The 18137-nt window shown below is 36.9% G+C and overlaps 1 protein-coding gene across 1 annotated transcript; it reads left to right on the plus strand.

Annotated features, from left to right (window-relative positions):
- The first annotated feature begins 3664 nt into the window (after positions 1–3664).
- LOC113504288 (glucose-6-phosphatase-like) lies at positions 3665–11620 on the plus strand. The gene is made up of 7 exons (XM_026886528.1): positions 3665–3891; positions 6926–7087; positions 7676–7867; positions 8526–8656; positions 9456–9652; positions 10594–10715; positions 11152–11620. The coding sequence occupies exons 1-7, from the start codon at positions 3830–3832 to the stop codon at positions 11396–11398; spliced, it is 1113 nt and encodes a 370-aa protein (XP_026742329.1). The 5' UTR covers positions 3665–3829; the 3' UTR covers positions 11399–11620.
- The last annotated feature ends 6517 nt before the right edge of the window (positions 11621–18137 follow it).

Here is an 18137-nt window from a genome sequence, read left to right on the forward strand (position 1 = left end):
AAGAAAATATATTTATTTGTGCTAAAAAAGTGACGCATACACACAAAAACAAATAAATTAAAATAGAAAATAGAAGGGGGAAAATATGCGTCATATTAACACAAAACGGCCGATGCTCAGCATAATGCTGAGACCCTACACAAGTCAGAGCCCCAGCGCTGATTTTCAGCACCAGCCGATGCTGACGTATAACGGCTATAGCCGGCTAACGGTGACATCACTAATTAATAAAGATAAGAAAAAGCTGGAATATAATTATATACACACTAATTATAAAATTAAAATGTTTGTAGTGTAAAAAAAAAAAATCCTACCAGTTCCAAGGTACCCAGCTTTAATAATCAAATATTATAATTAAAAACACACAGTTTACACTTCAGCCCAGAAATGGAAAGCCAATTTGAATGAAGCGTAATTTATTTTCGACTTTTACGTGAAAGCGTGTCTTTTGAACTATTTTTTTTTTTTAAGTAATAATAAATGCGGACAACATCACATACATTGTTCTGAACCCAAAGTAAGTTGCGACAGCACTTGTGTTATGGAATTCAGATACAACGAAGGTACCACAAACACCCAGACCCGAGACAATGTAGAAATGTGAATTTTTACATTGACCCGACCGGGGATCGAACCCGGGACCTCAGAGTTAGCGACACCTTGAAACCGGTGCGTACGCCACTCGACCACGGAGGTCGTCAAATTAATTTATTAGCCTTGAAATATTCGTGGAAGTCCATTAAAGGTTTAAACAATTATAACATATGGATAAATTGCAAAAAAAATGTATTTTTAATATTTTTATCATCGACTGTAAGGCAGAACCTACTTACGTAGTTCGAAAAATAAAATAATAAAAATGACAGATTCACAACTATGTTGGGGTCGGCTTTCAGTCTAACCGGATGCAGCTAAGTACCAGTGTTTTACAAGGATCGACTGTCTGTCTGACCTCCCCATTTAATTGTACACTGTCTGTAATTTTGACCAAATGATTTCAGTAGCTTTTGAGCAACAAACATCCATGTGTGTTTAATTTTAGTGGCATAATCGTAAAATAAGTTGGCAAAACTAAAAATAAATTGGATTAATATGTGCTACAGTGAGTGTTCTGCCCCTTAATGAATTCACAATTATTTGCTGAATGCTTAGCAGAATAGGGATGACGACAGTTAATTTTTTCTGTGTCCGCCTTGTCGTTTAATGCATTATAAAGGATACCAATATTTTCTTTTGTACCGCAAACATAAATTGATCAACTTATAGCAAATGGAAATTACTCGTGACGTCACAATATGGTATAAATTTTACGATATCGTTACGTCACAAGCCCCCTCTCCTAAACTTTAAAGCAGTTTATCTGTGTAAATTTTTGTTGTTCAGAAATAGGAAAAAATACATGACGTAAGTACTTTTTAATTATCTAACTAAAGGATTAAGTAGATTTTTTCCACGTTTCATACACTCACTTTCTTGTTTTTATGTTTGTTTGTCGTTCCGGTTGGATTTTTGTAACTTCTCAACAATTCCCGATAAGCTAGCAGGCTGAAATTTTCAGGGTAGCTTCAAACCCGATGACAATGCAATTTACAACTATAAAAAAGGCTGGACTGATTTTGATAGAATTTGAATGGAATGACTTTTAAAAACGTACGGTACATTTAGATGTTTCAATCCATTAATTATACCTATTGTTACAAATTGTTACTATTCTTACAAACAAACGTTTTTTTCTTAGTTCTTCTTTTTTCCTTAATTTTTTATACCCAGTCGTGTACCCTATACGAAAAGTTTCAATCCAATTTCCATTAATTTATCGGCCATTGTTAATAACGGCATTGACGCCCAGGGTCCCAATTCAGCTATTTACATTGGCCGATGAATTAATAAAAATTGTCTTAAAATGACAATTTTTGTGTTTTTTCCTGCAAAATAATTAGAAATTCAGTAGTGAACGGTACACCCAAGGTCAAAACAATTAACTTCCAATTATCGTATTGGCAAAATGCTTAAGAGAATAGGACTATTACCATTCGTTCATCGGCCATTGTTAATAACGGCATCGACGCCCAGATATCTTAAGATACATCGTCAGTATTCTACTCCCTTACAGATATGCCTGACGCCGCTGCTAAGATTAAATTCGGCCAAATCTGAGCAAAGTTTATATCTCGGTACAGTCTATACAATAGATCCTGTTTAGATAACGCCCATGTAGAAATTATTGCTGCGGTCTGCTATGAGTAAATACTGATATTAAATGTAATAAGTATGTATAGTTGACATGACATTTAATCAGTTGCTTCTTAGATGTTTTTTGTATTGTAATTAAAGATATTATATTTTGCCATTATCGTTCTTGCCTATAAGATATTTGTATGCTGGAAACAGCAGAATATTGTCGACCTTGCTTTAAGTAAAAACTATTCTAAAAATATTCTTCTAAATAAATTAATAGATATTTTATTATATTCTACTCGCTATCTTTTACGTATTTACATAATTGATTGAATTGATTTGAGCTTTTCAGACCATGATAAAGAGGTTCTTTTTCGAAGTTTTGCGCTGGTTTTGCCTAATTAACCTCTGGACCGTTTTAAATGTTGTTGTTCGTGCGTTTTGGTAACGCCCTAGATGGTTCATCAGCTCGTATTATTACAATAAATTTCGTAAGGCGGATTTATAATTATTTATTTAATAACAGTTTATTTATTGTAAGTATATAACACATTTTACAAAAACACCTGTAAAAAACAGTTCATCGCTTCACAAACTTGCGTTGAAGGTTGTACGGCTACCATAGTATAATATTCAATTATTAACGCAATAATCCGCCCTCTGCCTTCCCAAGGGACGGGGCAGCGCCATCTAGCGATGCTTAGAACACTTAACCTTTCGGTAATACGATGAATTATTTTTTAATTTCAGACGGCGGGATTGTTATTTATTAACCTTTTACATTGTTTTTAGAGTATTTAAAGTTTCTTGTTTTTTTTTTAAGAAGAAATAATTGTTTTTAATGTTTTAATTTTGGCACATTCCTAATCGTTTATTATTATGTTTATGCGTATGTGTGGATGTATGGATATATGATCTGAATTACCTATTTCTTCTATTTTTGTATTATCTAAATATAAGATAGGCATCTACTGACTTAGGAGTAGTTAGGAGGACTGAAAATGTCTTCTAAAAGTATATTAGTTTAGTCAAGTTACTCAATAGATTAAATTGTTAGGGTTGAAAATAACACACAAAAAATGTTTTTATTATTGTTCATCGTAGAATTGCGTCCACAAATAAGTTTTACTTTAAGCATTTCATCATTTTAATCCGATACTAGCGACATCTATTAGTGAGTAGCGTTCTAAAAGTTTTCTTCAACTGAAATGTTGTAGCAACTCGTTACTAGATGACGCTGTAAACGTAATACAAAAACTGTCGCTAGGTGTTGCTGTAGCTTTCATTGCTCTTAATTAATTTTTATATTTCTTTACGGTGAATTTACTCGCACAATTTGAATATAATTATTTAATTTCAGTTCATACATCTTATTGCTGAAGATTTGTTATCGTAAACTTATATAGAGTTTTGAGCATTCTGGTACCGTCCCGGTCTTTATTGATTTTCATTCGTTCACAGTTCAACTTGGCAGCTGAATCCTGAATCTACTGTGGACACTGTGGTCTTGTCCGTCCTGTGACATTGACGTATTTGCTGACAAAATTCTTCGTGTAGCTAATTTTGCATAAAGTGATAAAAAAATTGTTAAATAATAAAATCTAGTTCTTTTAAATAATGTAACAAGCGCCATTTATATTAATTTATCAAAATGTCTGTGATGGACCGAGTAAACGCCTTCGGCGTTTCAATTATCAGTGTATTACAAGCTAGGTAAGTTTTAAAGCATTATTTACCCACTTTTCTATATTAATGTCCGTGAAAAAGGTATATTGAATCATTTTCCGGTGATTATATTCTAAGTTACGACAGTAGAAAGTAAAAACTATGTTGTACTTCTGGAGTAATTTTTGAGCGAAACAACGTCTAAATATTTCGTTATTATTCAATTTTCTCCTTAAACTTTTCCCTGTGTCCTTTGTCCGATAACCTAAAATAGTTTATGAGTGTCTCTTATACCGATCTTGTTGGAAAAAATGTCTCTCAAACGTAAATACGATTTATTTCAAGTAAAAAACCAAGTTAATAAATTCAATTTACTCTACTTCACAAGTTTAGCTTTTGGGTAAAAATAAGCTTAAAATTACGTTGTTTATTACTTAAAACGTATGAATGTCAAAGAAAATCTTTCTGGAAGGATCCGAAAAGCTTCAGGACTACACAGGTCGGACCAAACCGGGAGTGGTTCTGTACTCCTGTCCATCTGTTTATTTCTCACCTCACTCAGTTTATCAAATGTTATTATTAGGATCATTGATCCCAACACTGATCCAAACACATTGATGTTTACCTGTGTTCACAGTCATCAAGCATAGGTGACAAACTTTTAAAGAACAGAAAACCAAACATTTAATATGTTACAAATGTCACTCGGATCTACTATCAGAGTAATATTTTAATCATTTATTTCAAGTATATGAAGAAAAATTAACATTCCTATATTGCTCCCTTTTAACCGATGCTTATGCTATGGCTGTTCATCATTATGTATTAAATATGAAAATGCGAGAGAAACCGCAGCACAGCTATTGTATATTTGCCTATAAATAATTATGATGCCTTTGCGCTTATGCTTTTTTGAATGAAGCACAGTAAAAATTTATTGCAATGGTTTTTAACAGTTTTTTTTGTAAATCTGTCATTGCTTCTATTATCTTTGGGTCTGCTGGTCATAGGCTGGTATTATTCAGTTTTATCTAATACTTTGACTGTGCAGATTGTGGAGTGGCAGGTTGCCACGGCAATTAACAATAAGAGCGACGTAATACAGGTTCGATCCCCGCTGGGTAAAAGTATTTGGTCACAACTTTCTCTAAGTTGTAGTGTTGTAAGTAGGTACAAGTATTACGTGTACATGATACAGATGGGTTTGCTAGGGGGCTAGAAGAAAAACACTTATTTGTCCTTATTTTACGCATTCTTTCTCTATCAAATAACATAAAATCATCTGAGCTCCAAAATAAAAAAATATCGAAACTAAAATACCAAAATTTTTGTGTAATAACTATCTGTGCTATTTCGAGTTGAACCCCGGGCGGGGTTGAAGCCGAAGGGGGCTCGATGCAACCAGATCCAATCGATGTAATCCCACTTTACCCCCCGCGCCACTTACTCCGCGCGCACTTACCCCCGCGCAACCGCAGCACTCCGCGAACCGTATGACCTCAGGGCTTTCACCTCTGACCCGTGACCTATGTCCCCTGCGCGTTCTTACCCTGGAGGCTCACTGCGCAGCGTATCCCAGTTTGTTCTAGTTTCACGAATTCAGGTCGAAAGTTTATTAATTGAAAACTCATCTGGATTCTAGGAAAATATTGAATTGGCATGTTACGTAATAAAGATTTTACAATTCACGTGTGCTTTCATTTTGTATCAAAAGAAAAGTCGTATTTTTTTTTTCTTTAGGTGTAAATTACTAACATATAAAGCATATATAGTAACGATACCGCGAATAGGTATTTAAGCTTTTTTCCTTTCCGTTTATTTTTGAAAGGTTAAAACTGTTACTAAGGCTCTGCCCTCTGTCCGTCTGTCTGTTCGTTTGAAGTTCGTTGAGGTATGAAGGATACCAAGGCATTGCCATACACTGACACAAAATCGCGGATGACGTAGCACGGCGGTTCAGGTTTAGTCAGTAAGAGTCTGACACTAACCGTTCCCTCCCCCGAGGGCGCGAATAACCAGAAAAAATCCACAGCAATGGAAAATGACTGTATCTTGTGAACCGTGATCGCTAGGCAGTTAAAATTTTCACACATGATATATTTTTTGTTGCGGCGGGGTCGCGATTCAAACTTGCGGGAAGAAATGGTCCTGTTTCTGTTTTAAAGAAACGACTTCCGACAAACATACAAATCACGTGCACAAAGACACCCAGATTCAGAAAAGGCATTCCACACCAATGCTAGTTCTACGCGGGAATCGAATTCGCAACACGAAGCGCACTGTGGGTTTGGCGTGGTGACCTCAACCACCTGGCTATCCGTGATGATGATGGGTTCATATTTGAATCCTAGCTTAAAAAATAGTTTAAAACTCGCGACACCGCCCTTTTATCTCATGGTTAAGGGCAATCCCGATAAATACTCGTGAATTAACCGTTGCATCTTTTAACTATGTTCCGCGGGTAACTGAGTGGTTAAGGTCACCACTTCAAACTCAAAGCGCGCGAGGTCTGGCGGTTCGATCACTGAGTACAATCATAATGTCTGATCCAAAAATGCTTGTCCTGAGTCCGTGTGTCTTCGTGCATGTGACTTGAATGTCTGTAAAACCTTCCACAAGAATCAAATTCCTTAGTATAGGACTCGTTGAAAAAAAAGGGAAATCGACAAAAAAAATCACGATGTAGAGGGCATTCCCTAAATTTGAAATCCCCGCCGCGGAACGTGTAAGCGATATTTGAGTAGTTGCTTACGCTTCCCGCGCGTGGTGGCCAATCATTGTGCTTGATGCCGACGTTCAAGAAGCGTCACCCCGCGCCTCCAATAAGATTTTAATTAACTTTTCAACAAAAGGTTGTTTGCGTTTCAGATAAGCTATGACCACTAATACATTGTTTATTAAATGATGTAACGGTTAACTCACGCGTATTTATCGGGAGTGTCCGACTAGTTTCGGATCCAACTGGAGTCCTTAATCATAGGCTGACGCGGCGGGATCGCGAGTCGAACTGATGACTCGCGTTCGACTCACGATCCCGAGTCAGTCTCACGATAGTTTTTATAAAAATACATTTTTTCCCCAGAGGGTTCAACGAGAACATCATCTACGCTATCAACGAAGCATCGAACCCCCAGCACCTGCTGATGTTCTATTTCCCTTTCGTGGCCGTCATAGACTCCGTATTCGCTGCGCAGCTCCTGCTATGTATGGCTTTCAGCGGATGGCTGACCTCCATGATCAAATGGTAATTGAAAATGTAGGGATTAATAATAATTTCATAGTTACTTAATTGAATTCGTTTTTTTGGACGGCGTCATGTATTGGTAACTTATTACAGTTGCGTTGTGTAATACAGCAAATTTTCGGGTAATGTTTAATAAATTAATGTTTATATTATTAATGTTTTCTATATAGCGCGTCGATTGCGAGCAAACATTAGTTGTGCATCTGTGAAAAAATTTGAATGCCCCATGTTGGGCGCCATTTAATGCGCTCTTGAAATTGGCAATAATTACCCTATTCGTAATGGCAGGAAAAATATTTAAACTAAGAAAGCAAACATTGCAGAAAGCATTCAGATTTTATATGGTCACTGACATAAAGAGATATTTATTAAAGGAAGATTTATTACCATAATATATGTATATTAGTAGACCAAATAATGGCTATTTCACGTTAAATTAAAAAAGGATCAACAAAATCATTCAGTCCGACGTTTTAAGGTGACAAGCAAAAAAAAAAAATAATAATAATTGACAGCAATTTCGATCGATTGGAAAAATTAACCATATCTCATCTTTAATTTGCTAATTGACCCTAAAAATCTGTCCAGGTTATCACTATCAGACCGTCCCTATTGGTGGGTACAAGAGACCCCGTACTACCCGCACGACCAGCGCCCAATATTGACGCAAACCAGTCAAACTTGTGAGATTGGGTCGGGGAATCCCTCTGAACATATGACTTCAGCCGTCATCATCTCAATCCTGTTTTGTATGTGGATGACTAGCTATTTAGACGAATGGTAACATGTGTTTCAAATTATATTTTTTTTATGTTTCTGTACGTACGTGAAGAATAGAAACGTTTACCTTATAGGTAGATTTTGTTGTCTGTCCATCTGTGATATGATAGGCAGTTGCAACTGCACGGATAGCCGAGTGGTTGAGGTCATCACGCCAAACCCACTCTGCGCGAAGTGTCGCGAGATCCCCGCGTGGGACAAGCATTTGTGTGATCCACGAATGCTTGTTCTGAGTCTGGGTGTCCTTGTGCATGTGATGTGTATGTTTGTGAAACACCCCGCGACACAAGGAATAAATTCCTTAGTGTGGGTGTCGTTTATAAAAAAAAAGTTTTCAATGATGATGTATTTCAGTTGCTGTTGTTACAAGAAATTATTAAAATATAAGTCTAGGGCCCTAATTCTGCTACTTACAATGGCCGATAAATTAATGAAAATTGGCTTAAAATGGCACTTTTCGTAGTCTCTTAAGCATCTTAAGCATAAATTTGTGTGATCCACGAATGATTGTTCTGAGTCTGGGTGTCCTTGTGCATGTGAATTGTATGTTTGTGAAAACCCCCGCGACACAAAGATTAAAATTCCTTGGAGTCGCTTTTTTTTAAGAAACATGACCAGTTTTCTAGACCTTAAAATAATCATCTTTTTTGCTTTTCAGTCAGTGTAAGATAAATTGGTCATCTTGGATCATGTTTCCTTTTTGTTTCTACAACGCTTTGATTGTGATGATTGCACAACTGTACACGGCCGTGCACTTTCCTCACCAGTGTCTAATCGGTGCAATGATCGGTAAGTGGCTTTTATCTACTTTCACTACTTGTTGCCCTCTTGCCCGACAGCTATAAATTGAAAATCACACAGGCACGTAAAATCGGGATGGAAACTAAGCTAACTTAAAACTAAGAATACTAAACTAACTAATACTATGTCTTAATCTAGGTTATAAACTATCTGTGTACCAAATTCCGTCTAAATCCGTTCAGTGGTTTTTGCGTGATCGAGCAACAAGCATCCTTACATAATTACAAACTTCTGCTATTCTAATATTAGTAGGGTGACACTGTAGGGGTACTTTAGAATCTAAGGAACGGATTTCGGAAACTGTTTTGTTAATAGAAGACATCATTATTTTTGAGTTTGACACTCAAAAATAATAATAAAAAATAATCCAAAAATATCCAGCGAGAAGAGAGAGAGATTTAAAGTTTACTTAAATTACCGGAATAGAGATAACTCTTCCGTCCCTTCTGGCCCCCGTCTTATGTCTCCTATTTAGAAAGTAAATTTATTTAATCGTTAATGTAAATCAAAAATGTAAAAAACAGACCAAAAGATTTACGAAGGACTGGAAATAAAAATTACTGAGTCATACTTGATAAAAATTGTATGTGACCAAATGACAGCTGTTTCATGTTAAATTATAAAAGAATGAGAAAAATTTGTTCATCCTGACCAAAGTTCTAATATCACAAACATTCAATAACAACCAACGAATTGAGAACCACCTTTTTGAAGTCGGTTAAAAATAAATTATCTTATATCCCATAATTACTGCACATGATAAAAACTTACCCCATATTCATTTCAGGGGCAATTTTAGTCCCGGTGTTATGCGTCTACATCATCGATCCATATATCTGGCAATATGGAGCCGTGTCCAATAAGGATACTGTCGTTGTCAGGGTTTGGTACGTCCTGTCAACTATAGGCATGACTTTGATTGCCGTTTTCACGTACTACTGCTACAAGTCGATCGGGTGGCAACCGTCTTGGTCGATAAAGCTGGTAAGTGTACATCAGAGCCTTATCTCATAAATGAAACCAGGATTGTTTTAAATATAGTGGATTTATTCACGTATATTTGTTCATATTTTTACAACTGAAGTTAAAGTCAACTGTCGTGTTCGCCCTAACTCATATTCAGGAGATACTAAAATATAATCGACTATAATAAGACCTCTGAGTGGCGTACGCACCGGTTTCAAGGTGTCGCTAGCTCTGAAGCCCCGGGTTCGATCCCCGGTCGGATCAATGTAAAAATTCACATTTCTACATTGTCTCGGGTCTGGGTGTTTGTATCTGAATTCCATAACACATGTGCTGTAACAATTTACTTTGGGTTCAGAACAATGTATGTGATGTTGGTTAAGGCTAAGTACGGACAGTACTTAAACTTAAAGTAGTTATTTCTAAAAAGATATAAGCTATCCCATATTATAAGCTAGCGTTTTCTAAGACCTAACTAATATGCGCAAAAAAAAATATGATAATCTGTCGAACCGTTTCGGAGGAGTTCAGTTTTGTACCGTAACACGACATTTTTATATATTAGAGATTACGAATGACTAGCTGGTGCCCGCAACATCGTCTGCGCATAATTCGTATTTCGAGCAGCTTACATTATCGCGGCGTTAAAAAAAGGGTGGGTTTTAGTCAGCATAAGTTCATTATTTCCTTTTTTTATTATTTTATTCAATTCTGCAATTAAGTTTCTATAATTAACAATCGCTAAACTGTTTCGGCAGTTTGCAGGCGTTTCGTTCTTTAACATAAATCAAAGCATCCTTAACAAATGACTCCTTTCGCTGAACCCAAAGCGGAAGAAGTCATTTCACGATTCCACCCAAAATACGATCGGTTTCTAGGTCATATTTTAAACCATTTGTCTAACTTTAAATCAGGTTGTCAAAATGCATTATTTGAATGAATACGACTTTCTATTCCAGGCCTACCGTTACTGTGACAACCCCGCTAATATCACGCGGACCTCCATCCCTCTGTTCTCCATCATGACATCAACAGCCTACATGCTGGGGTGGGCGCTGTTCGTGTCTCCTGCAGTCATCAGGTAAGGTCTTGTGAAATACTAGCTTTTGCCAGCGACTCCGCGCGTTACAGATCAAAAACCACCCTACGGGATGTTCCCTACGGGAACATAATATGTATGACTGCACGGATAGGTCAGTGGTTGAGGTCGCCAAGCCTAACCCACTGAGCGCGACGTGTCGCGGGTTCGATCCTCACGTAGGACAAGCATTTGTGTGATCCATGAATGCTTGTCCTGAGTCTGGGTGTCTTTATGCATGTGATTTGAATGATACTGAAACAGGGACACAAGGATTAAATTCCTTAGGCGGGAGTAAAAACTAATCCAGGTCATAAACTATCTGTCTACATAATTGCGTCCAAATTCGTGCAGTAGTTTTTGAGGAGTCGTTTTTGTCCTCTCTGGGGTTCAAACTTATTTTTCTTAATAATTCTTAATTAACAATTTTCTATTCCAGATACCGTTACTTCACCAAACCTCGCTCGATACCTCTGGGTCTGCTCATCGCGTTACTCTTTCTCAAAATATTCCAACTGATCGAACATTTCTCTTGCAATCTAGACATAAAGACATACTATCTAGTCCAATTCTTAGTCACAGTCTGCAAGCCTGGCCTCTTCCTGCGTGTACTGCCAAGTATCTTGAAGTTGCCATATTTCTGCATCACCTGCTGCGAGCGACTGGCTCTGAAGATGGAACAATGAAATACGGCCACCCGGTGTCCGGGGGAGGGATGTTATTGGTCACGTGACCAGGACGACGTCCGCCGTGTCACCTTCGAGGTAGGGGCAGACCGTGTGTCATTTTGCCGAAACGATGAACCTATTGTGACAATAATCCCCCAGTGCCCAGAGTGTCTAATGGAGCCCGTGTAAATTGTACAAACATTTTGTGTCAATTTTTTGAGCTTAACTACTCTAGTTGTTCGATCTGGGATTTTTTGGTGCTTCCGAAAGGCATGTCGTTCTGTTTGTCTGTTTTTTGGAAAATCCCAGGTCTCAAATTGTATAGTATTAGTATTTAAAAGCCGTTTAGGGCTTATGACTGTCTATCTACTCTAAGTTTTAAAAGTCTGATTGTTCTATGTGTGTAACATATTTTCTAGGAAATTGCGCAAGTTTTTGAGACTGAGTAGTGTGGGAAAGAGATGTATAGTGCCGGAAAGAGAGGGTAGATTTTATTGGCGTCTGTTAAACTTTCATATGATGAATATATTCGACTAAATTCTAAAATATATTAATATATTGATGTTATGTGTTTAGAGTGATATATAAGATCTTAAAAAAAACATAAAACGTAAAAAAAAAGTATCAAAAAATAAAAAATGCAAAAAAAGTAAAAAAACATATAAAATCTAAAAAAATATATATGTGTCCCCTATATGACCATGAGGTCAAAAGATTATTGACTATAGTAATATTAAGATCAAGTATATAAACTTTTTCGGCAGTGTTGCCAGAGTTATATCCCGTTTTAGGGCCGTGTTGCCACTTTTACTGAATTTTGGGGCCGTGTTGCCATATTTACTCGTAAAATGACTATACATGTTCCTATATCTAATAAATCGGCTTTTACATCCAGACTGCCTATATTAGCCCACTTTTGGGCAAAGACATGACCAAACTTTGATGATGACTATCTACTTTTTGATCATAAACGTCTGATCAATGAACTGTTAGGCAAAAGGCCTCTCCCAACTTTATACATTTCGATTATAAATCGGCTTATATCAACCCACTGCTGGGCATACGCCTCTCAATTTCGACGACAATAATTATCTTTTGCTAAATTTCAACACCTCGTACAATGTTGTAATAACACGTCTAAGACTTGAGCAAAACACACGTTAAAAGCAAGAAAATCCTGGTGTGGGGTAAAAAAAACCGAAAGATTTCATAAGTACTGATATCAGATATTTTGTCAAATGGGGTAAGAGAAAACTGGGGTAAGTTGAAAGACTCAAAAACATCTAATACCATCAATTTGTTTGTTAACAAATCTAAATTGTTTATTTAATAATTTATTTAAACAATAGAGTTTTATTAACAAATTATATATGTATCGATAAAAACCATCTCTATTTACCCCATTTGAACTCATTATAGACAAACTTGCCGCGTTATACGCGATGTTGCGACTTTTTATCGAGAAAATCGATTTGACTGTACCTATGTACTTTTGGTGCAAATTATATGAATATAGTCTGAAAATATATAGAATAGTGCTGTAAGATTTTAATGTGCTTTTATCGATGTTTAGCTAGTTTAAATATACTTGAATATTGTTGTTATATACGTACCGTGCATATCGAAATAATAATTACCACTGCCACATATATTTCTACCTCGAGTCAACTCCTTTCTTCCTTTTCCGCCTTATTCCGCCTCACTCCGCCATATCGACGCCTTTCTCCTCCTTATTCCCTACTAGACCCATTTTCCCACCCCAATGCTGTTTTTGAACTGAATTGGGGTAGACGGGAGAATGGGACTTGAATTTTTTTTTCTATCTATCCTAGTATTTTACTTCTATTTTTATCCCTTATTGCATTATCAAAAACGAAAATATTTATCATTGGACTGATGAGGGTTTGAATCTATTAATGATTTTAGACAAAACGACTGAATGCTCAATTTTTATTTTCAAATCCTTTTAATAATGTACATATTTTGATCTCTAAGAGGTAGTTTTTAAATAATATATAAAATTATTGGACAATAAGGTTAAATTAATCCTATTGTTATGAGAATAAAGTTCATTTTAACTAGTCAGTGTTGAATATATCTATTTGTATTTAGATTTTCTGTGATATGACGGTCATAAGACTTTTAAATTGTTATTAAATTTTAATTGTTTACAATAATACAAGATTTTTTAAGTCTTGTTAATATAATTATGTTGTATATTTTATTTATAAAAATAGTAAAATTGTTGAGTTTGTAATTTTTATATTGGTTTTTGGGGTTAAATCTATGTAAATACGATTCTTCCGCCTTCAATATGAAATATATAAATAATAAAAATATATACTAAATTTTCCTGGACTGTTAAATTATATAAATGTTGCCTTTGTAATAAAATCTATTGTAATATATTTAAATAATTGTAAGTGAAATCCACCCAAAAGCTTTAATGTTTAATTTGCAAAACCCAAATAAAAAAAAAAAGAAATTTCGTGTTTCCTTCACCTACATACGTAGCCAAAATGGCTTAGGTCACCAAACCAAACCCATTGAAAGCGACGTGTCACGGGTTTGATACCTGCGTATGACAAGCATTTGGTTGCTTAAAGATGGTTTCATTCACCGTTTTTCAGTGGTATCTAATGGCGCATTTACATTAAGTCGGTTAGACCGTATTCGGTCGAGCTCGTTGTCGGTGTCGAGTGCGCCGTGCCCCGCCCGCCACCCGCAACCTGACTGTTCAATATCAATCAAGTCGCCGAATACGGTTAACCGACCAATGTAAACAACTCATTTTAGGTAAGCGTTTCAGTTAAACCGAATGCGGCCGCCGCCTTCGGTGACCGACCTCAAACCGACCTAATGTAAATGAGCCATAAAAAGAATAAAAAGGTACATATAAAGTTGGCGTGGCGATTATAATGCATAGTTTTATATGCACGAGAAGCAGGTTCGATCCCAACGCACTTAAAGTAGGTAGTACCAATATGACTTTTCCAAAGTTGTATATTCTTTGTTAATTATTGTAAGACACCACTGACAAACGGTGAAGGAAAACATCGTGAGGAAACCTGGATTCCAAATATTGGAATCTGAAATCTCCCGCAGTGAGCTAGCGTGGTGATCAATGCTCAAACCTTCCGTATACGGGAAGACGACAATTCCCATCAGTGCGAAATGAAAAGGCTGTTATTACTGTTACTCAGCAAACGTTGTTTTGCCTAATAAATTATTTCTAGTTTGTATTTTTTAATGCCACATTATAAAAAAATTAAAACCGTCGTCCAAAAAATAAAACATTTTTTTTTTGTGTGAGCAACCCTTAACACTTAGGGTTATGAAAAATAGATGTTATTCGATTCTCAGACCAACTGAATACGCATATAACATTTGCTAAAAATCGGTTAAGCCGTTTCGGAGGACTACGGTAACTAACATCGTGACACGGGAATTTTATATATTAGACTAGCTGTTGCCCGAGACTTCGTCCCCGTGGGTAGAAGATATAAGTTATGATATAACTCATAACTTATATCTTCTAAATAAATGTTCTTACTCTCTTGTGGGTACTCTTTTGGGGATAACTCTTTTGTGGGTTCGGTATGACCTTGCTTACTTACCAACTTATAATAATATGTAGGTACTTCAGACATTGTCCATAGATTTCAAGAGGCAATTACTTTTGGGATGCTGTTGCTGCTCCCTCGCACTCTGTTTAACAGCGATGAGAACCGCTTGCGTATAATGACGTAGACCATCAACCCTAGCCATCGCAAACATGCTAGATGCACTACAAAAACTAAAGCTGAAGGCACGGAGTGAATATTTCGGTATTCCACCGGCAATAAATCTTCTAGCCATCTTTCAGATGCTATGCTAGTCTCCAACGTAGATTCATAAAGATCTTTTCTCAACTAAAAACTCAATAAATCTACCTTCTTTTTCTCCACCCCAAAAACGTCAACCACCAAAACAATCTGACAACCAGTTACCATCAACCAAACAACATTTAAAAATAGCAACAAAATGAAACTATATGAAGAAAATCCGTGCAAAAAGACTGATATACCACTTACAAGATTATTAAGAAATCTTTTACGACGCATTATAATATGTATAAGAGCCGTATGTTGTTTCCCGATCGACAAAATAGTGCCAGCGGAGAGCCTTAGAGGTAACAGAATGAGTCTAAGACCTGGAGTGTCGCAGACTGTTGGCATCTTGCAAGAGAGGAAGGAGGCAACTGACTCGAAGACTCAGCTCAGACCGAGGTCAAGAGTAAGCATAAACGAATACGTTAAGGTCCGAAAAGAAGTTTCGGCCCGGAGTATGAAGAGAAAACGATCGAAGTGCTGCTTCTTCAGAGGGAGAAGCAAAAAGAAGATGGACTTAGATTCCGAATGTTTCGTGGGTAAGACTACGTCGAGAAAGTCAGCGAAAAAGAGCAGGGGATCCCTCAAGGGAGCAGATTCAGTTAAAAGTAGGAAAGATTCGCGGCATGAGAACTTGTGGGGTTGGGTCAAAACGATTACGAAGATAAAGGAAATACAGAGAGAAAGCAAACAGGAAGAAAATCTGCCAAGCACTTACCCCATTGACAACGAATGGGCTGGTGATGGGATAACATTACCCCAATATTCGAAACGACCTGTCTCACACTTGAGAGCGCTAGGTTTGAAAAATAATTACAGTGATTCCTATATAGAATTCATTAAAAGACCAAAGATACTGCAGTCCGATCTAATTCGTTTGCAGTAGCTTGTAGCATCTGTACTGGTTGTCCAATAAAAACAAAAAAGATTTCGTTATTTTATTTCTACTGGCTATTATACTGGTCACTGACTTAAACGGTGGTGATCAACGCGGGTGATTAACTCACATTATTTTACTCACAGTATAGACAAGAGCATAGATCACCATTATGGCGTGATGTATTGTCGTGGAGGGGTGGCGGTTCTATCCCAAGGCAGGCAATTACTCAATGAGACTTTTTCAAAGTTATAATCTATACTAATATATAACGGTGAAGAGTTTGTTTGTTTGTTTGTTTGAACGCGCTAATCTCAGGAACTACTGGTCCAAATTGAAAAATTATTTTTGTGTTGAATAGACCATTCATCGAGGAAGGCTTTAGGCTATGAACCATCACCCTGCGACTAATAGGATCGAAGATACAATGGAAAATGTGAAAAAAATAGGGCAGGTAAAGAGTACCTTCAGCTTTAGTTTTTGTAGTGCATCTAGCATGTTTGCGATGGCTAGGGTTGATGGTCTACGTCATTATACGCAAGCGGTTCTCATCGCTGTTAAACAGAGTGCGAGGGAGCAGCAACAGCATCCCAAAAGTAATTGCCTCTTGAAATCTATGGACAATGTCTGAAGTACCTACATATTATTATAAGTTGGTAAGTAAGCAAGGTCATACCGAACCCACAAAAGAGTTATCCCCAAAAGAGTACCCACAAGAGAGTAAGAACATTTATGACAGTACCAGGAATCTTAGCTCGTGGCTAAGCTATAACCGCATAAGTGATTCGATCACAGGTTAAGCTATGCTTGACGCGGTTGGTCCGTAGATGGGTGACCATCTTTGTCATAACGAGTTCCTCCGTGTTTCGGAAGGCACGTTAAATTGTGGGCCGCGGCTGTTATTGCTACATCTTTCACAGTCGTTACAGGTAGTCAGAAGCTTAAAAAAGTCTGACAGCCAGTCTAACCAAGGGGTATCGTGTTGCCCAGGTAACTGGGTTAAGGAGGTCAGATAGGCAGTCGCTCCTTGTAAAACACTGGTACTTAGCTGAAACCGGTTGGACTGGTAGCCGACCCCAACATAGTTGGGAAAAAGGCTAGGCCGATGATGACCAGGAATAGAATGGATGCGAAGGAAAGGAAACAAAGAAGAGAATGACATAAACAAAGGCTGATGATGATGATGATGATGGTGATGAAAGGAGTGACATGTTTATTTATTTTAATAATGATGTGGACAGACTTGGATTATTCGTAGCTACCTATTACTTGGCTATAACATTCTGTATCTAATTAAAACGTTTTGATCTATGCCAATCATCTATTGGGGCAGTCAATATTAATTATTTATTATCATGAAGTCAAGTGGACTGATTAAGGTACTTCAATCTGTTAATAGTTTATTAAATTAACTAAATACTAGCTAAGCCCCGCGGTGTCACCTGTAATTTATACCTTATTAACCGCGGTTAAAAATAGCTCTAAGAGATATTTTTTTTAATAGGGTTGGGATTGGGCTTTTAGGATCTAGCACTTTATGAAGGTCAAAATACATCAGCACCCTGTTCCACCCACCCTTCTCCGCTTCCGAAGTGCTTTTGCTGTGAAAGAAGAAACGGCGCAACAAACTCCCCAGCAGCACGCTGTCGTTCTGTTAACAATCCTACTACTATTATAAAGGTGAAAGTTTGTAAGTATGGATGTATGGATGTTTGTTACTCTTTCACGTAAAAACTACTGAATGGATTTGAATGAAACTTTACCACAATATAGCTTATACATCAGAATAACACATAGGCTACAATTTTTGAGGTTTCTAATGTGAGGTCGTAAAAAAACTCATTTTTTGCGCTTACATTGCAAACGCTGACTGAATCCTACAAGATAGATAGAAGGCAGATAGATAGATAGAAGGCAGGTATAAATTATAACTTATATCTTCTAACCACGCGGACGAAGTCGCGGGCAACAGCTAGTATAAAATACAATACTTATATTTATAAACGCGAAA

The sequence above is a fragment of the Trichoplusia ni genome, chromosome 21 (genome assembly GCF_003590095.1).
Source record: "Trichoplusia ni isolate ovarian cell line Hi5 chromosome 21, tn1, whole genome shotgun sequence".
Classification (NCBI taxonomy): Eukaryota; Metazoa; Arthropoda; class Insecta; order Lepidoptera; family Noctuidae; genus Trichoplusia; species Trichoplusia ni.